We start from the raw sequence: 25,685 nt of genomic DNA on the forward strand, positions 1-25,685 counted from the left end.
CCATCTCAAAAAAAAAAACAAACAAACAAACAAAGAAAGTGCACCAGTTTTGAGGTTTTATTGGACTGGGTTCAAATTCCAGCCCTGCTACTTTCTAGCTGTGGGACTTTGGGCATATTTATTTAACCACCAATTACCAATTTGTTTCTTCTCTAGAATGGAAATAATGAAACATACCTCACGTTATTTGTATTAGAATTAAATTAGACAGTGCTTGTAAAGCTCCTAGTGTAGTGCTTGCTGTATTGTAGGCACTCAACATACGGTAACTGGTGTTATTATTATTCATTCTGCCAGGTGAAAGAGCTTATGCTGTAGGCAACAGGAGCCCTCAAGAGTTTTGAGGCCCAAAATAGTCCCATAATTCAGTGCAGTTCCTCTCGCTCATCTCTGCCTCCTTCTCCTCAACCACCCCCTTGCCTCTGACTCAGTGCTGTACCCCTCCCTATACACCTCCCTCTTCCTCTCCTCCCACCACAGGCCCAGAAGGATGTGGATGCTGTGGACAAGGTGATGAAGGAGCTAGACGAGAATGGAGACGGGGAGGTGGACTTCCAGGAGTATGTGGTGCTTGTGGCTGCTCTCACAGTGGCCTGTAACAACTTCTTCTGGGAGAACAGTTGAGCAGACAGCCACATTGGGCAGCGCCCTTCCTCTCCATCCTCCCAGATCTGCCTCTTGCCCCTGCTTCCACCTCATCCCACTTATCCCTCTCCATAACCCCACCCCTGCCCACCCCACCCACACACACACCAAGGGCGCAAGAGTAGCGGTCCAAGCCTGCAACTCATCTTTCATTAAAGGCTTCTCTCTCGCCAGCCATCCGATGTCTGTCTCCTCCGGGATCTGGAAGTGGGTGGATCCCACTTCCCTTATTTGGGGAAGTGTCTTATTTAGAAAGAGGTCAAGGTGCATTACATCTTCCTACTTGAGGAAAGCTCAAGGTCCAGGAATGTGGGGGTTCAAGGTTCCAGTTGGAAGTCGAGGAGACATCACCTTCTCAGCTATAAAACCAGGGGAAGAAAGAATCTCCTTTCTTTCTTTCTTTTTTTTTTTTTTGGAGACGCAGTCTGGCTCTGTTACCCAGGCTGGAGTGCAGTGGCACGATCTCGGGTCACTGCAACCTCCAACTCCCGGGTTCAAGCAATTCTCCTGCCTCAGCCTCCCGAGTAGCTGGGACTACAGATGCCTGCCACCACGCCCAGCTAATTTTTTGTATTTTTAGTAGAGACGGGGTTTCACCACGTTGACCAGGATGGTCTCGATTTCCTGACCTTGTGATCTGCCTGCCTCGGCCTCCCAAAGTGCTGGGATTACAGGTGTGAGCCACCGCGCTTGGCCAAAATAATCTTCTTTCAATCAACGAACATTTACCTAAGTGGTACTGTGTGTAAACACTGTGTAGGAACTGAGGCTCCAGCATTAAGCAAAATAACCACGATCCTTACCCTCACATGGGCCTTACACACACACACACACATACACACACGTGCCAGTGCCAGGAAGGAAAATGACAGGGTCTTCACGTGCCTATGGGGTGGAGAAAGGGGGGGCAGGGACAGATGTGTCATTCTCTCATTACTCAAACATATGCACACTGTATTGTGCACATAGCCATTAGAAAAATCCCTTATTGAGGCCGGGCATGGTGGCTCACGACTGTAGTCCCAGCACTTTGGGACACAGAGGTGGGCAGATCACTCGAGGTCAGGAGTTAGCAACCAGCCTGGTGAAATCCCATCTCTACTAAAAATACAAAAATTAGCAGGGCGTGGTGGCACGCGCCTGTAATTCCAGCTACTCAGGAGGCTGAGGCAGGAGAATCGCTTGAACCTGGGAGGCGGAGGTTGCAGTGAGCCGAGATGGTACCACTACACTCCAGCCTGGGTGATAGAGCGAGACTCCATCTGCAAAAAGAAAAAAAAGAAAGAAAGAAAGAAAGAAAAATCCCTTAATTGAGCAGGACACATAGCTCATGCCTATAATCCTAGGACTCGGGAGGCTGAGGTGAGAGGATCACCTGAGCCCAGGAGGTCAAGGCTGCAGTGATCCGTGATTGATTGCGCCACTGACTCCAGCTTGGACAACAGAGCCAGACCCCGTCTCAAAACAACAACAACAACAAATCAAAAAGCGAAAAAAGAGAAATCCCTATGTAGGTCTGCCACAAAATAAACACGGATGGCAGGTGTGGAGGGAGGACATGGAAGCGCAATCGAGGACGCAAAGGTGCACCCCCCGCAAGAAGGATGAAACAGTATTTAGGCCAAGTTGGGAAGGGGAGGAAGTGAGGAGGAAAACATGGACGGGCGGTGGTGTTGGCCAGCGCAGGATGGGAGAGGAATGTGCTCCCAATACTGGCCTCCTGGGCCTTGGCGGGAGCATTTATGGCACTTTACAACTCTCAGACTGGGCGACTGGCCATGAGGGGAAAACCAGTGCAAATTCCCCAGGCCCAGTTGTCCGGAAGAAGACGAGGCAAGTCCGCGTAAAGATTTTTAGACGGTGTACCTTGCCTAAGGAACAGAGGGGCAAGGGAATTCGGAACCCAAATCCCCTCTAAGACCCTGATTACTAACTAGTAACCCAGGAGGTTGCAGCTTAACCACTACGGGAACTTGAAGTCCCGGCACGCCCCGATAGGGCCATTGCCACGCCCCCAGGGGGCGGGGCACTGCTTATACCGCTGAGGTAAAGTTTGCTGAAGTTCACCCTAAGGCTCCGCCTCTGATCCCTGCGCAGGCGTAGCTCAAATCTTTCACGCCCTCTAGTCGTGAGCGGATCTGACGCCTGACGTAATGGCGTAGACGCCATTTCAGCCGGTCCCACAAGCACTGCATGTGGCGGCCATTTTGTTTTGGACACCGAGCCGGAGCTGGCGGCCGCTGCAGACGAAAGGCAAGAAAGGGCAGGCCGGGTGAGCAGACGGATCGGCCGGCTAGACAGCCAACCAGTAACAACGAACTGAGCTCGCATACTACCGCTTACGCATCTGACCAACCGCCCATCTAGCTAACCCGAGCCCCTCCACCGTCAACTCAGGTTCGGCCGGTCCCCGGCCCGCCTGCCGGAGCCGTGGTGGCAGCCCCGGGAGGAGCACTGGCGTCTGTTTCCTTCGGTGAGTTTCTGTAGGGAGAAGGAGCGGGGTGGCGGGGTCTTGGGGAGCGGAAGGGGCTGGCGGACGCGGAAAGGGGGTGGTGGCATGTGGACACAGCTACGGTGTTGGAGCGTGGAGGCCCGGGGGAGGAGGCGGAGCCCTTGCGAAGGGGCGGGGGAGGGGCTGAACTGGAACCTGGTGGCGGGACTGATGGAGGTTGGGGTTTGATAGGGATTAAAAGGAAACTTGGGTTGAGCAAAAGTGGAAGTCTTGATAGGGCTTTGAGGATGGTAGGGAGATTAAGAAATACAAGACTTTGAGGAATGTTGGAAATTAATGGCGGCTTTAGGGTTAAGTTTTGTGGAGGGCTCTTTGCGAGCTCATTCCCCAGGTGAATTTAGAAAACCTTTCCTACGCACTCCCCGAGATCATTAGTTTATTGTTACAAAAGTCTCTACTTGATTCTGGAGTTGAAAGCCAATTTTTAAACTAGGCTTTTTTTTTTTTTTTTTTTTTTTTTTTTTTTTTTTGAGACGGAGTGTCGCTCTTTTTGCCCAGGCTGGAGTGCAGTGGCACGATCTCAGCTCACCACAGCTTCCGCCTCCCGAGTTCAAGCGATTCTCCTGCCTCAGACTCCCGAGTAGCTGGGATTACAGCCATGCGCCACTACGCCCAGCTAATTTTGTATATTTAGTAAAGACGGGGTTTCTCCATGATGGTCAGGCTGGTCTCGAACTCCCAACCTCAGGTGATCCGCCCGTCTCGGCCTCCCAGAGTGCTGGGAAAACAGGCGTGAGCCACCGCGCCCGGCCCTGCCTATATTTTCACTCTAGATCAGTAGTTTTCAACTTTAACTGCACGCTAGAAGCACCTAGGTAGCTTTCCCTCCACCCCACAATTGTTCATTTCCAAACCTCGTTACTAGAGATTGTGGTTTAATTGATCTAGGCCCAGATACCTGTATTTTTTATTTTTTTAATTAATTTATATTTTTATGGAAACGGGGTCTTGCCATGTCGGCCAGGCTGGTCTTGAGCTCTAGGGCTCAAGCATTCCGCCCACCTTGGCCTCCCAAGGTGCTGAGATTACAGGCGTGAGCCACCGCGCCCTTTGAAAGCTCCTTGGATAAGTCATATGTAGTCAAGGTTGAAAATGACTGCTCCAGAGAAAAAGCCAAACTCGACCGGGCGCGGTGGCTCACGCCTGTAATCCCAGCACTTTGGGAGGCCCAGGTGGGTGGATCGGGTGAGGTCAGGAGCTCAAGACCACCCTAGCCTACGTGGAGAAACCCCGTCTCTACTAAAAATACAAAAACAATTCGCCGGGCGTGGTGGCACATGCCTGTAGTCCCAGCTACTCAGGAGGCTGAAGCAGGAGAATCGGTTGCACCAGGAGGCAGAGGTTGCAGTGAACCGAGATCGCACCACTGCACTCCAGCTTGGGCGAGAGAGTGAGATTCCGTCTCAAAAAAAAAAAAAAAAAAAAAAAAAAAAAAAAGGCCAGACTCCATACTTTGATTGCTAAATTGGGTTCTGCCGTTTTTGAGAATTTCCTGGGTATTTTCTGGGCCTTGGAGTTTGTTTGGGGTTGGTTGGTTGTTTTAAAGAGATGGGGTCTCTCTCAGGCTGGAGTGCAGTGGCGTCATCACAGCTCTTTGCAGCCTCCAACCCCTGGGCTGTAGCACTTCTCCCACATCAGCTCCCCCTGAGTAGCTAGGACCACAGGTGCTGGCCACCATGCACTGCTATTTATTTATTTATTTATTTTCTTAGTAGAGACTCGGTCTCACTTTGTTACCCAAGCTGATCTCTAACTCCTGGCTTCAAACCATCCTGTGCCCTCACCCTCCCAAAGTGTTAGGATTACAGGTGGTGAACCACCACGCCCAGCCACCTTGAAGTTACAGTAATGTGAGGTAACTGCCATAGAAATTTAAGCACTTTTGCACTTTTGCTGGGCATGATACCTCATGTCTGTGATCCCAGCACTGGGAGGCCAAGGTGGGAACATCCTTTGAGGCCAGGAGATTACAGCTGCCGTGAGCCACTGCAGCCAAGATCATGCCACTGCATTCCAGCCTGAGTGACAGAGTAAGACCCTCTCAAAAAAAAAAAGAAAGAAAGAAAAAGAAATTTAAGCACTTGAAATGTGCCCTCATGTGCTCTTAAGTCATCAGTGATAAGGCCTTTTTATTTATTGTTGACTTGGGCCTTGCCACTTATAGAAATGATGTGGTCACTATTGTGATTTGCTCATTTTACGTATTGTCCTTTGTAGATTCTCGGGATTTGAAGATGGCTGCACAGTCAGCGCCGAAAGTTGTGCTAAAAAGCACCACCAAGATGTCTCTAAATGAGCGGTGAGGCAGCCAACAGCAACTTCAGCTCCTTCCTAAGAAAACATTACTTAACTTGGCCCTGGGGTCCAGTGCACAAAGCCAGTTTTAAGCTAAATACCAACAGAAGGCTACAGACCTCTGTTCTTAGTTGCATCTCATGTGGTACACAAAACAAATTGGGCGGTTGTTTCAAAACCCCTTATCAGTAGACTTTTATGTTAAGCTGTCTGAAATATTTATTTGGTGGGATGTATTTTAAAAGACTCCTAACACCCTCCCTTTTCACATTTTTTTACATTGATACAGGGGTCGTGCAGCACGGTAGCATGGTACCCTGGCTACAGTAGGCTTGCTGCCCAGTCCAAGGCCAGCAGTGTTGTGTCTGGCCTGTAAGAGGCAGGTAGCAAGCCATGAATATGTCCAAAGGTCCTTGAATGTCGTTCTTGGGCCTTGTAAGAGGCACTTGCTTTGCTCCATTTCACTTTCTTTCCATTCTGCTTTTAGTTTGGTTTTGTTTTGGATTCTTTTACAGTTAAGTGTTCTTCTCTTCCATTCCATTACACTTCTTTGACAGAAATAATGAGTCTCTTCACGGGCTCATAAATGATCGAACTAATCTAACTTTCAAAAGTAACTACTTGGAGTCAGAAAAAGTGATGATTTGAGACTAAGAAAAGTAAAAGTATTTAAAGGCAGTTTCTATTTTTGACAACTTTGTTCATTAAGAGTCCCTTTGGCTGGGCGCAGTGGCTCATACCTGTAATCCCAGCACTTTGGGAGGCCAAGGGTGGATCACAAGGTCAGTAGTTCAAGACCAGCCTGGCCAACATAGTGAAACCCTGTCTCTACTAAAAATAGAAAAATTAGCTGGGCGTGGTGGCGCATGCCTGTAATCCCAGCTGCTCGGGAGGCTGAGACAGGAGAATCACTTGAACCCATGAGGCGGAGGTTGCAGTGAGCCAAGATCGTGCCACTGCACTCCAGCCGGGGCAACAGAGAACAGAGTGAGACTCTGTTTCAAAAAAAAAAAAAGATTGCCTTTGATCAGTGATTTCATTAAGTTGACTTTAGACCACTGGAATTTACTTAATGTCTATTTTTGCCTCTTCTGAGGCATGTGTGCTTCTCTCCTTATCTCTTTGGCTATAGGCTAATTATTTATGTTTACATAATAATATTTATGTTTGCATGTTACTAAGTGACATATTTTAAAATGTGATACACTCCTGTAATTTATGAGAGTATGTTAATTGCTGTGAGCTTTGAAGGTGCTCTAGTCCTTCCTCATATTTGGCCTTAGAATGCACCTTGGATCCCCCAAGTTTAGGCTTTCTTTGTTTGTCTTTTAAACTATATCTTCTGTCTCTTGTCATATCTGCTTATTGCGTGTTTTTCATACCTTCCACCTCTGTAAAAGCTGTTACCTGAGCCCTTGTTATCACTTTTGGTTGAATGTGCTGCACTTAGCTGCATTTCTGAGTTTCTGATTCTTGCAAGTTTGTGGAAACAGAGGAGTCTTTAACCCACATCAGCCTTGATCTAAGTGTACCACTTTACTTAAAAGTTCGTGGGATCTGGAGCTCCTGGTCTAGCAAGCCATGAAAATGCCAATAAATGTTTGTAATAAAGCTTTTATTTAAACATCCATTTTGTTCGACCTTGAAGCTTTACTAATATGCTGAAGAACAAACAGCCGACGCCAGTGAATATTCGGGCTTCGATGCAGCAACAACAGCAGCTAGCCAGTGCCAGAAACAGAAGACTGGCCCAGCAGATGGAGAATAGACCCTCTGTCCAGGCAGCATTAAAACTTAAGCAGGTGAGAGAATGGGTCTTAATGCTCCAGAAGCAGCTGGTGATCTCTGTCAGGGAGTCCACTGAGGCTGTCAGAACGTGATGGATGATTGCAAAGTGGCTCAGGGCAAAAAACTGAAACTTCTCTGGAAGAAAGAGAAGTTCAGAGAATTCCAATTTTGGCAGGTACCAATAAGTAACTTTTTATTGTCTTTCTCTTTTAGGGAGTTTGCCATCTATGTGGCCTGTTTCTGTTACCAATGAGTATTAATCTTTTGTTTTCTGATCTTTAACCCTTAACATAAATTAATGGCTTATTCCACAAAGAAACTTTATTTCAGCTTTAGATAATCTCACAGCATCCTTTACTCTCTGTTAAATGATTTACCCACCAGGGAAATAATTTTATTCTTGTTCCCCTAGTGCAGGGAGTTTGCATGGCCTTAGTCAAAGATTTTCAATGCTAAAATATACAGAGTAGAGTGACCTTCATTTCCACAGCACCTAAAGTTTTACCAGTAAAGTGGAGCAAGAGTACTGAGTAATTTGAGTTAGGGGTTCTCTTTCAAACTTACAGTGAGAGATAATCCTATTCAGACCTGAATAAAACCTACTCTTTATTATTCATAGAATTTATATGCAAGTCCGGACAGTGGCTGTGGAAGGATATGTCCAAGCTGTGGCTGGGCGTCTGGAGGGCGGTGCCATGCAACTGTAAGGGCTTTGGTAGCATTGCATGGCTGTGCATAAATTCAGCAGTTAAATATAACACCCTTACACCCCCACCCTGAACCACTGGGCTCACTGACCAAAAATAAACAAGACTTTCTGCTTCGGCTGTCTTAAGCCTTGGAGTGACTGGATTCCTCCCTGACTCAGGAAAGCAGCAAAAGGCACCACCATTTTCCAAGAGTAAATGGAAATTGCTGAAGATGAGTCTCTGACAGATCATTCCAAAAGACCTTTCAACAAGAAGCTTTAAGTATAGGCTCTGCAGGAAGTAGTCCCGATCCAGAGTAGTAATATTCACTAGAATTTTTTTATGTGGTTTTGTTTTTTTGAGATGGAGTCTCACTCTGTCACCCAGGCTGTAGTGCAGTGGCGCAATCTCAGCTCACCCGCAGCCTCCACCTCCTGGGTTCAAGCAATTCTCCTGTCTCAGCCTCCCAAGTAGCTGGAATTACAGGCACCCGCCACCATGCCTGACTAATTTTTGTATTTTTAGTAGAGACGGGGTTTTGCCATGTTGGTTCAAGGCCAGAATGGTCTTGAACTCCTGACCTTAAGTGATGTGCCTGCCTCAGCCTCCCAAAGTATTTGGATTACAGGCATGAGCCACCGTGCCCAGCCAGAACTTTCTATAACGATGGAAATGTTCTGTGTTTGCTATCTGGTACAGTAGCTATTGAAAACTTTAAATGTGACTGGTGCAATTAAAGAGCTTAATTTTTTTTTAATTTAATTTTAGGCCAGGCCTGTAATCCCAGCACTCTGGGAGGCCAAGGCAGGCGGATCACTTGAGGTCGGGAGTTCGAGACCAGCCTGGCCAACACAGCAAAACCCCATCTCTACTAAAAAAAAAATTAGCCGGGCATGGTGACGCACACCTGTAATCCCAGCTACTCAAGAGGCTGAGGCTGGAGAATATCTTGAACTCAGGAAGTGGAGGTTGTGGTGAGTGGAGATAGCACCACTGCATTCCAGCTTGGGCGACAGTGAGACTCTGTCTCAAGAAAATAAATAAAATTTACTTTTAATTTAGGCTGGGTCTGGTGTCTCACACCTGTAATCCCAGCACTTTGGGAGGCCTAGGCAGGTGGATCACCTGAGGTCAGGAGATCAAGACCAGCCTAGCCAACATGACAGAACCCCATCTCTACCAAAAATAAGCCGAGCGTGGTGACAGCGCCTGTAATCCCAGTTACTCAGGAGGCTGAGGCAGGAGAATTGCTTGAACCTGGGAGACGAAGGTTGCAATGAGCCAAGATCGTGTCATTGCACTCCAGCCTGGGCGACAGAGCGAGACTCTGTCTCAAAATAAAAATAATAATAATTTAAATAGCCACATGTAGCTAGAGGCTGCCTTACGCAGCACAGCTCTAGAGTGAAAACTTAAGTGGTAGAGTTGACATCCTTAAGTTTCCTGTTAATATTAAAGGCCAGTATTGGTGGCAGTTAAGGATTGGAATGGATAAAGAACTTCCGAGCACTGTACAGTTCTCCCTTTAAAGCACAAAGCTTGGGAAATTAATATATGCAGGATAACTGAATGCAAGAGACTTGTGGAATGCAGTCTGACCTCATAATTGTGTGTTAATCAGGGGAGTAATAGGACAGGCTGTTATGGTTGGTTACACCTACTTATGCTAGATGCATAATGTTTGGAGCCTTTCCCACTGATTAGAAGCGATTTATGATCTTGTGCTAGAAAGTTAACAATAATGCTTCACAGCATGTTTTTTGAGAGGTATGATTAGAAAACACACACACATTGGTAGTCACTTCTGGGTGGAGCCTGAAGGGGCCATAGAACTTACTTTCTTTCATATTGACTGATGACTTTATGGACGATTAGGCTTGCTAGGACCTTGGTTGTGTTCAGGGCTATTGCTGTCCCTTTTTCCATTGAAGGAATTTAATTCAGATGTAGTCTTAATGGTTTTCTGAGAACAGATTCTTAAAAATACTCTATCTCTGTAGTGTGTCCTTGTCCTCGTATATGGCCCTGAGTTTTGTAATCACCCGAATAATTCTAACATATGTTTGGCTGGCTGGCTGTAGAGATATATTGGAGTTACATGTTTATTTTGAATTTAAGGTCATCATATTGTTTTAAAGGAGCTGTTTGCAAGTGCAGGCATGGAATTAGGGATTTTTAAGAAATGAAAGGAGGTTTGACTTTCTTGTGTTTATTTACATCTTAAGGTAAAAAGTGGACCGTCTGGAAATAGATTCCCAGAGGAAAAATGGAGCACACGGGCCTCTTTGAGAAATCAATGTTGTTGTTAAGTGACAAGAACTCAAGTGAACTTGTAATTTAAGTTTTGCCCAGAGTATGATGAACTTCCTGTGGTGTTTGAGTAAGCCTTTGAAGACAGTGGTAGTCCATGGGCAGGTATGAATCAAGTCATATAATCGTCAACCTGTAGTTGAAAAGCAGTACAATCCAGGATTGAACTATAGAATGTTCTTACTGAAACTTAAATTTCAACTGGCAGTGTATGACATACGTAGCCAAACTAGTGAGGTAATTTGTGGAGATGCCCATTTCATGGGACCACCCTTGAGCTTCTTGGAGTTTCTGCTCTGGATCAAAATTCTGCTGCTTGTATAACATGTTCTGAGGCAAAGGCTTGCTTCTGGTTTGGGATCCTTATGACACCCACAGCAGGTTTATCTCCCTTCACACCAGCATCTCACTTGCTTCTTTTTCTCTGCACTTTGAGTTGCCAAATCCTGTTGGATTGCTTTTTTGATCTCAATCCCCTAACACCTTTTCTTCCAGAAGAGCTTAAAGCAGCGCCTGGGTAAGAGTAACATCCAGGCACGGTTAGGCCGACCCATAGGGGCCCTGGCCAGGGGAGCCATCGGAGGACGAGGCCTACCCATAATCCAGAGAGGCTTGCCCAGAGGAGGACTACGTGGGGGACGTGCTACCAGAACCCTACTTAGGGGCGGGATGTCGCTCCGAGGTCAGTGCTGTGTACCCTGATAATTGTCGGGCCCTACTCCCTTCCCTTTTCTCTTGGGCTGCTTATGGACACGTTCGTTTAACATCTTTAAGCCTGAATTTGTATTAATATAATAACTTGTGAAATCACATATTTTTAATAGTGTTGCATGTCTTTTATCGATACCATTCCTTTTCTGATAATGTGCAATGGTGAGAGGCTATGACCTGCGTAACAACAGGTAATTCATGTCATCTCCATTCCATTTTAAAACACCCTGCTGCTGCTTGAATCAAAGCACATTCAAGTTCTAGAAGTAAGTCAAACGTAAGAAATTTATAGGTCTTTTGACCTGTATCTTAACTCTTTGTTCCTGGTGCTAGTAAAACACTGATACAGCTGGAAAAAGAGGACAAGTTGACCCACAGCACTTACCTATGTATGTTCATTTGGGGCACTCTTGTTCTGTTCCCTGTATAGTTCTTGTTCCCTAGAATAATCTGTTGAGATCAGGAACCATAGCATTTATTTTTAAGTTTACCATAATACTAGGCATCTATCTGATTATTCAGTAGATATTTATTAAATGTATGCACTTACTGATTGAATTAACTCCCAACTTCTTCCAAAAATGGATTTGTGGTCGGACTTGTTGAATTAATTGAATAAAGAGTAGCTTAATCTATTTGCAGTATGCAGCTTGCCCCAACCAACCGAAAAACTAACTCAATTACCCTCATTTAACCCTCACCGCCTTCCTTTGGTTAGAATCTACTTTGTGTCTCTTGGATTTACCTGCATATACATTGTATGCCTCCTCTCCAAGGTCAAAACCTGCTCCGAGGTGGACGAGCCGTAGCTCCCCGAATGGGCTTAAGAAGAGGTGGTGTTCGAGGTCGTGGAGGTCCTGGGAGAGGGGGCCTAGGGCGTGGAGCTATGGGTCGTGGCGGAATCGGTGGTAGAGGTTAGTCAGCTACCAACTTCAGAGAGTAGCTCCCCTTTACTTTCCTCCCTTAAAAACTCAGAGCCACCTTTCTGCACAGCTTCAAGTCATAGGCAGGCTTCTTTGTTTGTCTTGTTTTGTTATTTGAAACTGGCTTATTTTTCAAATTGCCATGCTGGTAGTGCAAAAGTCTCATGATTTTTCCAAGAATCAATCAAGTGCATATTATAGAGCCAGATTATACACCATCTTCCTCCAGGCTCTTGCAAATTTAAATTGTACAGTTGAAAATACCCCTCAAAATGGTCAGTTTAGGTTTTACCTTTCTCTGCCCCTGCCCCACCACACACCACCATGTAGCTCCAGATCCTGGTTTGAGTCACATGAGAATATAGAAGAGAGAGAGGTACAAAGATGAAGCAGAGTTAAGAGGGTGGTGAGACTTGGAGCTGGGCATTGGCTCTGAAACCAGATAAATTCAGTGTCACATTTTTGCCTGTGGAGATGACTTTTTTTGCTCAAGGTAGAGAGCAAGATGGAACTATCATCAGTTAACTAACTGGCTCTTGTTGATAATCTTGCCTTTGAAATTTATTGAAGTCTGTCTTGTGACCTCATGACCCAGATTGGCAAAGAGTTGAATGGTGTTGCTGCTGTTAATACTAAATCTCATGGGAGCCTTCTGGTTCAGAGCTTAGTGGAAAACTTCCAACAACACCTGTTCAGGAAAAAAACACTATTGTAGCCCCTGTGTATATTTGCTTTGGTTCTCTTAAAAGGTGTCTTGGGTCTTCCATAACTTCTGACCTTGAAGTTGCCAAGGAATAACTTAGAAAATTTGATAACCAGGGGCTTGTTTTCTTCTCTCCCATTATATGATACTTGGCTTACTGAGTGAAGTGCAAGCTAGTTTGGGTTTCAGGATGAAATAACATGTTTCCAAATTATCTTGACTTGGATTCTGATAGACATCACGAGGGTGGCAGAGACTAAAATAACTTTTCAAAAAGCTGAGTTTGTTTTGTTAACTGAATTCAGACTACTCAGATAACCACAATTGTCAGTTGTCATAAGGTAACTAGAATTAGAGGTAGAAATAGCTAGGACAACTCAAAATATTTTTTCAAATCTCCCCTACATTGTTCCTATGTCAGAAAAACTCCTCAGTCTCCTGACACATGAGGTCAGTTAGCTCATTAGACTTGATAAGCTTAAGGAAAGATGAGATGACTTTCCAGAAGGGTCTCCAGTAAACTTAATTTGAAAACTGTCTTATCTTCACACCCCTCATTCTCTGTGCCCTTGTTACCACCTCTCTATCTTACTAAATGGGGTTATCTATCACGTATTTTAATTACGAACTTAGTGAATCTCAAATATTAGGTAATTTTATCTTAGGATCGATTAAGGTTTTTTAAAATTATAGTTGTCAGTTAATTATTTTCCTTTATTGATAGAATAAAAATGGTTAAAATAGCATTTAGAGATGATCATGTGATAGAGGATTCATTATGTGTGCTTTCCATGTGTTGCTTTCTACCCAGTGTGTTTCCTGTTTTTCCAGATTTCTCCTCTTTGCCCTGCCCTTCAGCTTTTCTCAGCTAGGTCCCACTGCTCTAAGGGGCATTTACTACAGCACCTATTAAACTTACTTGTAACTGTCTCTTTTTTTTTTTTCCCCCCCCTTTGGGCTAGGTCGGGGTATGATAGGTCGGGGAAGAGGGGGCTTTGGAGGCCGAGGCCGAGGCCGTGGACGAGGGAGAGGTGCCCTAACTCGCCCTGTATTGACCAAGGAGCAACTGGACAACCAATTGGATGCATACATGTCGAAAACAAAAGGACACCTGGATGCTGAGTTGGATGCCTACATGGCGCAGACAGATCCTGAAACCAATGATTGAAGCCTGCCCACCCTCCCATGAGAGACTCTTGTTAGTCAACACATCTGTAAATAACCTTGAGATAACAGATGAGAAGAAATCTGATTGATGCTGGATGGACCTATCACAATAGGTTGTGGACTTACTTGCCACCAGCTTGTGCATTTAGTGTGTTACTTTTTGATACTGTGTTGTATGAAACCCTTTTGTCCTTTGATTTGGTTTTTTGTTTTTGTTTTTTTTTTGGCGGGGGGGGGGGTTCCCCTCCTTTGCCCAGACTTCTCTTTGAACACAAATGCATTAGCCTTGTGGCTAGAACATCCTCTTCCTACCTCTGTCTCCCCTCACTTGTCATATGCTATGACATGCTAACATTTCTTTTGTTCATCTCTGTTGCCCCCACAGAAAGATGCCAGAAAAACCGGTCAGTGTTCCTCCCTGATGCTTAGGTTTCTGAGATAGGGTTCTGTTACATCCTCTTTGATAGCCTATTTAAAATATTTAGAAAGTCTGGAGCTCAAAAATGCATTCTTCCACATTGATAATTTAGTAAACTGAGAACATTGACATCACTACAGGGCAGCATAAGAGGTTGCTTACCTGTGGTAGCAGCTCTGATTTGATTGAAGTTGCTGTCATGTACATTGACACCACATATACCATAACCAGCGTGCTGGGTTGAATTGCACTTTCTACCCTTGTATGAGATATACAAACTTTTCTCCAGGGTGTGTATCATGGCCAGAGGGATACTATAGGGTTGGTTTATACTGCAATATAGAGGAAGAAGCCATTTGATTTGGTAGGTGTGTCAGAAGGAAGAATGATGGCAGACGAACTGCTGGAAGAGGTCAGAAGATACCCATGCTAAAATGCAATTACATCCTCATGTTTATCCCAAACTAATTTTGGACTTTCCCACTCATTAGCTTTGTTTCACCTTTATTTCCCTTGAAGGTTCAATTAAGTTCAACCATATTCTATCAACTGTTCCAGTTGCAGTGGAATCTTGTATTTCTGGTTCATTATAACAAATCGTTTGCTCAGATCCACCCAGGACTCTCTTTATTTGGGGTGCCTCAAAATGCCATGGCTACTTTAATGATGTCTTTTTTTACTTTTTCTTTTTCTTTTTTTGTGACAGAGTCTCGCTCTTGTCACCAGGCTGGAGTGCAGTGGCGCGATCTTGGCTCACTGCAACCTCCAACTCCCTGGTTCAAGCGATTCTCCTGCCTCAGCCTCCCAAGTGGCTGTGACTACAGACGTGCCACCACACCCAGTTAATTTTTGTATTTGTAATAGAGACGGAGTTTCACCATGTTGGCCAGGATGGTCTTGATCTCTTGACCTGGTGATCCGCCCGCTTCAGCCTCCCAAAGTGCAGGGATTACAAGCGTGAGCCACTGCACCCAGCCACTTTAATGATGTCTTGATATACCCCTTGTGTGGTTGAGAGTCTCTTCCTACTTGCGTTAAAATTCTGGAGAGCCTGTGGCTTTGAGCAGAAGGTGAAGAATTTGACTTCCTCGGAGCTCTGCAGAAATAATACCATGCCCACAAAAACTCGAGGAGGATTGTCTTGGGCAACATTCTGGGCCCTTGGGCCCTGGCACATACTTCCCTTTTTCCCTGTGTTGCGGAAGAGAAAAGAACCTGGTAGCGCCCAGCCAAGCCAGTTGTCGTTGGGCTGCCTTTCACTCTAAACTGCTAGGACGTTGTACTTACTGGGGACTGGGAAGGAAATTTTGGTCAGGACAACCCAAACTTGAATCCTGACTGATGTGGGGTGTCTGAAGGTGCTAAGGGAGATGGGCAGTGGGGGTCTAGCAGAAGGCTACAGGTTGGACAGTGACTGCAGAACTGAACCCCCAGTTCAGCTCCCTCTGCCTTTTCCAGTGCTAAAGCACGACGACTTCCCCTTCCCCAACAACCCCAACAAGTGCAAAACGCCAGGCTCCCTCCCACCCCAGAGGAGACTGATGCTTAAGAGTTCTGTATGAAGGAGGTGACTGCCATAACCTAGGCTTCCATCTCTACCTCCTCTATGTCCTTCCTACCTCATGAAAGAGTTTATCCCCAAATTGCCCCTCAGTGGGGCACAGGAAACTCTCCTATCAGCCAAGGGTCCTCCAGCCCCACCTACTGCTTGCTACAGTTCCCAGGGTCTCTTGAGGCCTGTGTCCCTGTCATCCTCAGTCACTGGTTGTGTGGGACAAGGTGAGTAAACCTGACCACCTCTGGGTCAGCCTTTCATTCAGCTGCCATGTGCTGACGGCTTGCCATACCAACGAAGGCATCCTTTGTAAGGATGGGAGCACAGGGAAGAGGTCGATGAGCTGGATCTTGTAAGACGGGAAAGTATAGAGAAAAGAATACACCAAGCAGAGGGAACCAAGTGTAAAGGTACACTGCTGAAAGAACACCTGAGGCTGGGCGCGGTGGCTCATCCCTGTAATCCTAGCACTTTGGGAGGCTGAGGCGGGCACATGACCTGAGGTCAAGAGTTCGAGACCAGCCTGACCAACACAGAAACTCCCATCTCTACTAAAAATATGAAATGAGCTGGGCATGGTGGCAAATGCCTGTAATCCCAGCTACTCAGGAGGCGGAGGTTGCAGTGAGCTGAGATTGCGCCATTGCACTCCAGCCTGGGCAACGAGAGCGAAACTCCGTCACAAAAAAAAAGGTTCTGCTACTATGGCTAGCTCCATGGACCCAGCAGGGATTAGGGTAGAGGCTCCCACTTATGCCTGGGTGGGCTCTCCCACCTACATCACACCCTGGCTAGTGACCCAGTCAGGTGTGCTGGGGACTCTGGCTGACCACCTGTTCCAGGGGCAAGGAAGGAAGGAGAGGGGAGCATTGTGAAGCAGGGCAGGATGACTCCTGAGGGTGGAGACTGAGGCCCTGGACAGACCCTTAATGGTGGCAGCAGCCCCCAGTCATAGGCCTCAAACTGTGTGGGCAACCTGGGACAGCTAAGATCCCCATGAGGTCTCTTTAAAGGATTCACTAAATGCTCCATTTAGGCTTGGTTTTTGGGGTTTTTTGTTTTTTGTTTTTTTTGGAGTCTCGCTCTGTCGCCGGGCTGGAATGCAGTGGTGCAATCTCCGCTCACTGCAAACTCGCACTCCCTGGTTCAAGCAATTCGGCCTCAGCCTCCCGAGTAGCTGGGATTACAGGCATGCACCACCACGCCCAGCTAATTTTTGTATTTTTAGCAGAGACGAGGTTTCACCATGTTGGCCTGGATGGTCTCGATCTTCTGACCTTGTGAGGATTACAGGCATGAGCCACTATGCCGGGCGATTTAGTTTCTTACCCTTTAGTGTAAGTGATTATCAGCTCAAGATTTAAACATATCCATGAGGAGATGGGAGAAGGGGTTCCCTCAGAAAGTCCTAAAGCTTTCCTCTGGAATTTTTTTTTTTTTTTTTTTTGAACAGAGTTTCACTCTTGTTCCCCAGGCTGGAGTACAATGGCACAATCTTGGCTCACCACAACCTCTGCCTCCCCAGCAGCTGGGATTACAGGCATGCACCACCACACCTGGCTAATTTTGTATTTTTAGTAGTGACAGGGTTTCTTCATGTTGGTCAGGCTTGTCTTGAACTCCTGACCTCAGTTGATCTGCCCGCGTCAGCCTCCCAAAGTGCTGGGATTACAGGCATGAGCCACCGCACCCAGCCTCCCCTTTGGATTTTAATTCAAAGCATATACTCTCAAGGAGTTTAATTTCAAGAGGAAAGCCAGTTCAGACAACAGAGAAGAGAAAGGAGATGGGGGAAAGGTAGACGGGAAAGATAAAAGAAGAAAGGCCCCTAATGTTTTCCTCAGCACTGCCAAGGCAGGACCTCACCTTCAGCCTCTGACCCTTTTGTGATAAGCAGGAGTCCTAGGGTCTGGCCAGATATTCACCCATGGGGGATGTGGGGGGATGGCAGCTCTCCAGGAGCACCAGTTAAGATAGCTAGAACCACAGACCTGACTGCCTGCCCTAACCCCTCCCAGCTCCCGCCTCTACTGCTGCCCCTCCGGTTCTTCCAGTGAAGCATGGTAAGGCTCCCCAAACAGAGGTTTGGCCTCCCAGAAAGCAGGATGAACCAGGAATATCCTCATCCCTATCCTTTGGAGCTCACAGAGGCCCAAAGAAGTCTGACTCTCAGGTCTTCCTCCCCAGTTAAAGGCATTACCAGACACCATTCTGTGAACCCTCTCTCCCACAAGAAAGGCCTTCTTCTAAGTCCCACCCAGGCTCTACCCAGGGTGCAGGTTGCGGGTGGCCTCCAGGCAGAGGGCACTATGTGTACTGCCTGAGAGTATAGCATGTTCCCGCAGAGCTTCCACATGGGCCTACCCCAGAACCCACCTTGAGGTAGCCAGCAAGAAAGCAGTTCAACCTAAGCATGGGCAGAACAGAGTCAGAAGAGAGGGTCTGAGAGGTAGGGAAGAGCCAGCGCTTCCAGGAGATGAGAAGAGACCTAAAGTCTAGAACAGAAAGGCTTGTAGTCACTGAAATCCCAAAAGCACCCAACTCATCACCCCAAGATTTTATATATATATATATAAAATCTTGATTATATATATATATAATCTTGATTATATATATATATATATATATAAAATCTTGATTATATATATATATATTCAACAATGTCTGGATCTCAGACCTGGTGGCTAGGGCTCTTCCCTATGTACTCTAACTCTAGGAGTAACAGCTGCTCCTAACATCTGCTCTTCCTATGTGCTTTAGAGTTCTCTCTGCTTATTAGCCAATTCCTCATTACTCCAATCCCCCGTTATCAACTAGAGTTGATAATTCTTTACAGTAAACTCTCCCTGTTGATACTGTGTCATTTGTCTCTCTTGATTGGACCCTGACATACAAACAGCATGGTGGTTGTATGTGCAGTAGTTGGTTCTTAGGAGTAGTTCTTAGGACCTATATCTTCAGTCTCTCTGGAAAAGCCAAGGCCTGGAGGAGGGCGGGCCACAGCTGTATGATATAGGTGAAGGCAGGGAGGAAGGGGGTTTTGTGCTGAATACCTTGGGCCTAGAGTGTGATACATGTTTAGAGAATGAAGAATTACACTAGCACTGGCCTTCAACCTATTATCAAACTTCAAGGATTCTTCAAGACCCTTGCCCAGTTTTCCTCACAAGTGTCCCAGGAACAAAGGAGAGAGTCTAAAATTCCTTTCAGCACTAATTTTCTCTAAGCAGGCATATTATGAAATCTGACTGGTATTTTAGAATGCAGACTGACCTGGAATATACAGACTACAGGCAAGATCAGGAGGCCTTTGCAATAGACCCCATGAGAGAGAAAGGTCAAGAAAAAGGAAAGCATAAAAACAAAACACATGCTTTTCCTCAGAGAACCAGCCTTTGAAGTCAGATTACTAGATAACCATACTAAAAAAATTATTTGTTGTTGCTGGGCACGGTGGCTCACGCCTGTAATCCCAGCACTTTGGGAGGCCGAGGCGGGTGGATCACCTAAGGTCAGGAGTTTGAGACCAGCCTGGCCAACATGGTGAAACCCCGTCTCTACTAAAAGTACAAAACTTAGCCAGGCGTGGTGGCAGGCGCCTGTAAGCCCAGCTACTCAGGAGGCTGAGACAGGAGAATTGCTTGAACTCGGGAGGCAGAGGTTGCAGTGAGCCGAGATTGCGCCACAGCACTCCAGCCTGGGCAACAAGAGTGAAACTCCATCTGGAGAAAAAAAAAAAAAAAAAAGCTGGGCATGGTGGTGGGCGCATGTAATTCCAGCTACTTGGGAGGTTGAGGCTGGAGAATCACTTGAACCCGGGAGGTGAGCGGAGATCACACCCTTGCACTTCAGCCCAGGCAACAAAGCAAGACTCTTAAAAAAAAATTTTGGGGGGGTTGTTTATCTGAAATTCAAATTTACCTGGTGTCCCAAGTGTTTTGTTTATTCTGTTTGCTAAATCTGGTATTAGGGAGCATTTAATCTAAAGAGTTGAAGAGGCACCTGAAAGGACAGTGGCCTAACCCAAGGGCTTCTTGTGCAAACAGTGGACCATCAACCTCCAAGGCCCTTTCCCAGCCCAGGTCAACACCTGTTTTCTCTCTCCAGTACAAGCCTTAGAGATTTCAACACTTTTCCATTCCTCTTCAACACTGTCACCACTCTCTCCCCTGGGCTTCCTTTTCCCAAGGCCCAACTATGAAGCAGGTTGCAGTTGCCTTGCCACTTACTCCCAAAATAAGCTCCTAGCCTCTCACAAGAGCGTTACTCTAATCACCAGAGAGGAAGCTACAGGGACACAAGCGTAATCAACGACAAAAAGTGTATAAGGTTGTTTTTGGGGTGTGTGTGTGTGTGTCTGTGTGTTTTAGACAGAATCTTGCTCTTTCACCCAGGCTGGAGTGCAGTGGCATGATCACAGCTCACTGCAACCTCTACCTCCCAGGCTCAAGCGATCCTCCCACCTCAGCCTCTCGAGTAGCTGGAACTACAGGTGTGTGCCACCATGCCCAGTTATTATTTTTTTAATCAAGTTTTTTGTAGAGATGGGAGTCCCCCTGTGTTGCACAGGCTGGTCGTGAACTCCTGGCCTCAAGCATTCCTCCCGCCTCAGCCTCCCAAAGTGCTGGGATTACAGGCATGAGCCACCCCACCCAGTGTAAGTGTATAAGATTTTAAAAGTTATCACAGTTGGGGCTGGGCTTGATGGCTCACGCCTGTAATCCCAGCACTTTGGGAGGCCGAGGTGGGAGGACCGCTTGATCCAGGAGTTCAAAACCAGCCTGGGCAACACAGAGAGGCCTCGTCTCTACAGAAAATTTTAAAAAACAGTTATCATAGTTGGGGTCTCAGGTTTAGAGCTGCTGACCACCAAATCTCACAGTGATTCAAATGCCTTATCTTCCTTTATTACCGAAGATGAAGCTTGAGGTTGAACATTCTGGTGCCTATTTATCACTATGGATGCCTTTGCCTGTCCTCCAGAAGCATTTCTGCACATACATCCTTCCCCATGGCCTAGGGAATTGGGAGCCACTGGAACACATTAGAGCCTAGGAGACAGATGCAAATTATCTGGAAAGCCATGAAAAACCACACCGAATCCAAAAGGAATCATTGTCTTCATAAGCCTCAGGGAAAAAGAAAACCATGGAAGGTTGTCTTGAGGCCAGGAGTTCGAGAACAGCCTGGGCAACATAGGGAGACCCTGTCTCTACCAAAAAATTTTAAAAATTAGCCAAGCGTGGGGGCAGGTGACTGTAGTCCCAGTTACTTAGGAGGCTGAGGCAGGAGGATGGCTTGAGCCCAGAAGTTTGAGGTTACAGTAAGCTATGATAGCATCACTGCACTCCAGCTTCAGCAACAGAGTGAGTACTTGTCTCTAAAAATGAAAGGAAAAAAGTGAACTAAGGAAACTTTAAAATTTATTTTTATTTTTTGAGACAGGGTCTCACCCTGTCACCCAGGCTGAAGTGCATGCAGTGCCACGATCTTGGCTCACTGTAGCCTCGACTTCCTGGGCTCAAGGTCCTCCTACTTCGGCCTCCCAAGTAGCGGGGACCATGGCTGTGAAGCCACCATGCCTGGCTAATTTTTTATTTCCTGTAGAGACAGGGTCTCACTAGGTTTGTTGCCCAGACTGACCTTGAACTCCTGGGCTCAGGTGATCCTCCTGCCTCAGCCTCCCAAAGTGCTGGGATTACAGGAGTGAGCCACCATGCCCAGCCTGCATGTTTATATTATTCAACCTTAAAAAGGAATGAAATTTGGATACATGCAGTTTTGTACATATTTAATGCCATTAAAAATATACTCTTTAGAAATAGACCAGGCGTGGTGGCTTACGTCTGTAATCCCAACACTTTTGGAGGCTGAGGTGGGAGGACCACCTGAGCCCAGGAGTTCCAGACTAGTCTGGGCACCAAACATAGTGAGATCTCTTCTCTACAGAAAATAAAAAATTAATCAGGCATGGTGGCTAACACTTCTGGTCCCTGCTACTTGGAAGGCTGAAGTAGGAGGACCTCTTGACCCCTGGAGATGAAGGCCACAGTGAGCCAAGATCGTGACACTGCACTTCAGCCTAGGCGACAGAGAGAGACCCTGTCTTAAAAACAACCAACCACAAAAAACTCTTTAGAAACAGAAAACATTATTATGAATATAATGTGGTTTTCTCATAAAGTTTTTTTGTTTTTGGTTTGTTTTCATTTGGGTTTTTTTTTTTTTTTTTTTTTTTTTTTTTTTTTGAGGTGGAGTCTCTCTGTCGCCCAGACTGGAGTGCAGTGGCGCGATCTCGGCTCACTGCAACCTCTGCCTCCGGGGTTCAAGCGGTTCTCCTGTCTCAGCCTCCCAAGTAGCTGGGATTACAGGCACCTGCCACCACGCCCGACTATCTCATAAAGTTAACATGGGAAGGCTATGGACGACTGAAGTTATTCGTGTTTATTTTCACCTTTGGAGAAAACAAAAAGTATCCACTCCAAAAACTGGTTCCTTTCTACAACCTGACCTTTGAGGATTTTCAAGACCAGCCACAAGGCCTCTACTCCTGGGGCCTGGCCCTCCTCCCCGCCCGGCTCGCTCCAGACTCCATTTCCCAGAAACCCCAGTGCCTTGGTGGAGACAGCATTTTCCGGACGTCCCCTCGCGGGGCAGTGCGGCGCGGCTCCGGTTCCCGGCGGCCCTCGCGGCAGGTTCCGGGCGTCAGGACAGTTCGTGATGGCGGGGCCTGGTTCCGCCGCTGTGTCGGGGGCAGGGACACCGGTGGCGGGGCCCACAGGCCGCGACCTCTTCGCCGAAGGGCTGCTGGAGTTCCTGCGACCCGCTGTGCAGCAGCTCGATTCTCACGTGCACGCCGTCAGGTGCCCGGGAGGGAAGTTGGGGGCGGGACCTGTCTCTCTGGCTTTGTAGGGGCGGGGCCAAGAAAGTGTTCTAGCTGGGAGTGGGCATAAATTTAGGAAACTGATTCGAGGCGGGGAGGACAGGCGGAAGGCCGCAGGTGGAGGGTTCAGCGGAGGCTGGCTTCTTTGAGTACTTGGTAAATACGTAGGGGGAGTTCGTTTCCTGAGCTCCGGTAACTGCCTGACCGTGTAGGCCTTGTACCTCTTTGCAGAGAGAGCCAGGTAGAGCTCCGGGAACAAATTGACAACCTAGCCACAGGTGAGTGAGCATCCCTGTGTACCCGGAACCCTTCAGCCCACTTTCAGGACCTTAGGTTTTTGCCAACTCCTGGGCTGGGTTTCTATCGCTTGCTTCCAGGGCATCAGGGCTGCCAAAGGACTCCTCCTTTCAGGGATGTCTTAAATCTCTAATGGCTGTGGCCCGTTTGGGTGCAAGTGTTTTCCCTCCCGTTACCAGCCTGCTTTCCCTCAGAACAAGAGATGAGCCATTAGATCTTAGCTGCACCTTGCATCCCCAGAACTGTGCCGCATCAATGAGGATCAGAAGGTGGCCCTGGATCTTGACCCGTATGTTAAGAAGCTACTTAATGCCCGGCGACGCGTTGTCTTGGTCAACAACATTCTACAGAATGCTCAGGTAAAAGAATATCATCCCTGTGATTCTTTGCCCTTTTTTGTAAGTCCTCAACACAGTGAAAGCCGCTGTAATTTTAAAACAGCGAAAAGGAAATTCACTTCTCTCAGTACTTGGAAAATACCTAGGAGAATTCGTCTTTTTCGCAGTATTCAGTTGCTGCCATTTACATTCTTTTGTGTGTGTATGTGTGTGTGTGATGATCTCCCTCTGTCACCCAGGCTGGAGTGCAGTGGCTCAATCTCAGCTCACTGCAACCTCTGCCTCCTGGGCTCAAGCAATTCTGCCTCAGCCTCCTAAGTAGCTAGGACTACAAGCGTGCACCACAACGCCCAGCTAATTTTTGTATTTTTTTCTAGAAGTAGGTAGGGTTTTGCCATGTTGCCCAGGCTGGTCTGGAACTCCTAGGCTCAAGTGAGCTTTCCACCTCGGCCACCCGAAGTGCTGGGACTACAGGAGTGAGCCGCCACACCTGGCTATTTATTTTTATGAGACAAGGTCTGTCACCCAGGATGGAGTGCAGTGATATGATCACGGCTCACTGCAGCCTCTACCTCCCAGGTTCAAGCCATCCACCCACCTCAGCCTCCTGAGTAGTTGGGACTACAGGCATGCACCCCCATGTCCAGCTAATTTTTGTATTTTTTTCTAGAAACAGGGTTTCACCATGTTACCCAGGCCAGTCTGAAACTCCTGCACACAAGTGATCCACCTGCCTGGGCCTCCCAAAACTCTGGGATTACAGGTGCGAGCCACTGAACCCGGCCTGCCTGGCCTTTTTTCTTTTTTTTTTTTAATAAAAAGACAGGATTGGCCAGGTGAGGTGGCTCATGCCTGTAATCCCAGCACTTTGGGAGGCCGAGGCGGGCAGATCACCTGAGGTCGGGAGTTTGAGACCAGGCTGACCAACATGGAGAAACCCCGTCTCTACTGAAAATACAAAATCAGCTGGGTGTGGTAGCACATGCCTGTAATCCCAGCTACCAGGGAAGCTGAGGCAGGAGAATCACTTGAACATGGGGGACGGAGGTTGTGGTGAGCTGAAATCGCACCATTGTACTTCAACCTGGGCAACAAGAGCAAAACTCCGTATCAAAAAAAAAGGATCTTACTATGGTGTCCAGGCTGGTTTCGAACTCCTGGGCTCAAGTGATCTTCCTGCCACTTCCTCCTAAAGTGCTGGGATAGACATGAGCACCATGCCTGGACTATTTGTTTTTTGAGACGGAGTTCTCCCTGTCACCCAGACTGGAGTGCAGTGGCCAGTGGCGCGATCTCAACTCACTGCAACCTCCACCTCCCAGTTTCATGCGATTCTCCTGCCTTAGATTACAAGCACCCGCCACCATGCCCAGCTAATTTTTTTATATTTTTAGTAGAGACAGGTTTTACCATATTGGTCAGGCTGGTCTTGAACTCCTGACCTCAGGTAATCCACCCGCCTCAGCCTCCCAAAGTGTTGGGATTACAGGTGAGCCACCATGCCCCACCTACATTCTTATATATGCTTTAGAAGACTGACTTTGAGGTAGACCAAGCCCGATATTTTTCAGCACCTTGTTCACTTATACTCTAAAGCCTTTCACAGTGGTTAAGATTCCAAACCTCCCTTGTCTTGCAGGAACGACTGAGGCGGCTAAACCACAGTGTTGCCAAGGAAACAGCCCGCAGGAGAGCAATGCTGGATTCGGGAATTTACCCCCCTGGCTCCCCAAGCAAATAACAGATGAGCCTATGGACTCAGTAGCGCAAGTACTGTTCCCAGCTGCCTTGTTTCAACAGACATGCAAAGATCCTAGGAGACAGTCCCCTTAGACCTTCAGACATTTAAAAAGGCAGCTGTATGGGTTGTTTGAAGCACTTTGTCTTACTCATTTACGTAGGGGCCCCAGGAAAGCTACACACAGCCAGAATGAGGTTCCCAAAGGACTTACGTTAATTATGGCTCTTGCTTCCTTTCACAAATGAGCAGAGGCCTCTACTTTTTTTTAACCTGCATACTTGAGGCTTACCTTCTTCAGGCCTAGTTAACCAGAGGGGCTTCCTTTGTTACATGCCTAGTTACATGGGCCTGGGCAGCATGTCCTCTACCTGTGACTTCTCATTTTCCTGTTTACACTGGGGATTTGGAGAGGGCAGGCAAAGTCAAAGTGAATGACCTCTGTCCACCCAGTTTTTTATTGCACTGGCTTCAATACAGTAGCAGTATTGATAGAATCATTTTATTCAATAAATACTTAAAACGGTATTCTAGTTTACTCTGGTATATGGAAAGGTTCTAGGAGTTTGTACTTTAATTCAAAGACAGCTTCAAATTGTGATCTGAGTATTTATAATTAAAAGACTCAAATACTATTTTCAACGCAAGAGTATACAAAGCAAAAAGAAGCAAAAAAGGTTGCCACATGCAAAAAAACAAACCCAAAAAACCAA

General features: G+C 46.8%; 4 protein-coding genes across 59 annotated transcripts in view; 3 read left to right on the forward strand and 1 right to left on the reverse strand.

The window, feature by feature from the left end:
* S100A1 (S100 calcium binding protein A1) overlaps positions 1–822 on the forward strand; it is a 1,186,348-nt gene extending 1,185,526 nt beyond the window's left edge. For all 50 annotated transcript variants that reach the window (XM_050753987.1, XM_050753840.1, XM_050753977.1 and 47 more), the window contains exon 4: positions 481–822. In XM_050753987.1, coding sequence (XP_050609944.1) covers positions 481–624 — 144 coding nt within the window. In that variant the 3' untranslated portion in view covers positions 625–822. The remainder of the gene's footprint in view (positions 1–480) is intronic.
* S100A16 (S100 calcium binding protein A16) overlaps positions 1–25,685 on the reverse strand; it is a 193,344-nt gene that overhangs the window by 25,496 nt on the left and 142,163 nt on the right. The gene's annotated exons all lie outside the window — the stretch shown is intronic.
* Positions 2,396–14,767, forward strand: CHTOP (chromatin target of PRMT1). 6 transcript variants are annotated; one of them, XM_050755325.1, is made up of 6 exons: positions 2,396–3,118; positions 5,375–5,456; positions 7,101–7,254; positions 10,735–10,921; positions 11,727–11,864; positions 13,539–14,767. In XM_050755325.1, exons 2-6 carry the CDS (start codon positions 5,392–5,394, stop codon positions 13,742–13,744), a joined length of 750 nt encoding a protein of 249 aa, XP_050611282.1. In that variant the 5' UTR covers positions 2,396–3,118; positions 5,375–5,391; the 3' UTR covers positions 13,745–14,767. The 6 variants fall into 6 exon arrangements, with proteins under 6 accessions (XP_050611282.1, XP_050611283.1, XP_050611284.1 ...); XM_050755326.1 differs by having other exon boundaries at positions 10,738–10,921; XM_050755327.1 differs by lacking the exon at positions 11,727–11,864.
* Positions 22,369–25,495, forward strand: SNAPIN (SNAP associated protein). Its single transcript, XM_050755673.1, has 4 exons — positions 22,369–22,579; positions 22,831–22,877; positions 23,137–23,255; positions 24,874–25,495. The coding sequence occupies exons 1-4, from the start codon at positions 22,437–22,439 to the stop codon at positions 24,973–24,975; spliced, it is 411 nt and encodes a 136-aa protein (XP_050611630.1). The 5' UTR covers positions 22,369–22,436; the 3' UTR covers positions 24,976–25,495.

The sequence above is a fragment of the Macaca thibetana genome, chromosome 1 (genome assembly GCF_024542745.1).
Source record: "Macaca thibetana thibetana isolate TM-01 chromosome 1, ASM2454274v1, whole genome shotgun sequence".
Classification (NCBI taxonomy): domain Eukaryota; kingdom Metazoa; phylum Chordata; class Mammalia; order Primates; family Cercopithecidae; genus Macaca; species Macaca thibetana.

What these genes read in the sequence shown, in the direction of transcription:
- CHTOP (XM_050755325.1), top strand. Translation starts at nt 5,392, where the DNA reads ATGGCTGCACAGTCAGCGCCGAAAGTTGTGCTAAAAAGCACCACCAAG. An exon ending in GGGCGGGATGTCGCTCCGAG is followed by an intron (nt 10,922 to 11,726) that starts GTCAGTGCTGTG and finishes CTCCTCTCCAAG; the next exon opens with GTCAAAACCTGCTCCGAGGT. An exon ending in TGGCGGAATCGGTGGTAGAG is followed by an intron (nt 11,865 to 13,538) that starts GTTAGTCAGCTA and finishes CCTTTGGGCTAG; the next exon opens with GTCGGGGTATGATAGGTCGG.
- SNAPIN (XM_050755673.1), top strand. Translation starts at nt 22,437, where the DNA reads ATGGCGGGGCCTGGTTCCGCCGCTGTGTCGGGGGCAGGGACACCGGTG. An exon ending in TCTCACGTGCACGCCGTCAG is followed by an intron (nt 22,580 to 22,830) that starts GTGCCCGGGAGG and finishes ACCTCTTTGCAG; the next exon opens with AGAGAGCCAGGTAGAGCTCC. An exon ending in ACATTCTACAGAATGCTCAG is followed by an intron (nt 23,256 to 24,873) that starts GTAAAAGAATAT and finishes CTTGTCTTGCAG; the next exon opens with GAACGACTGAGGCGGCTAAA.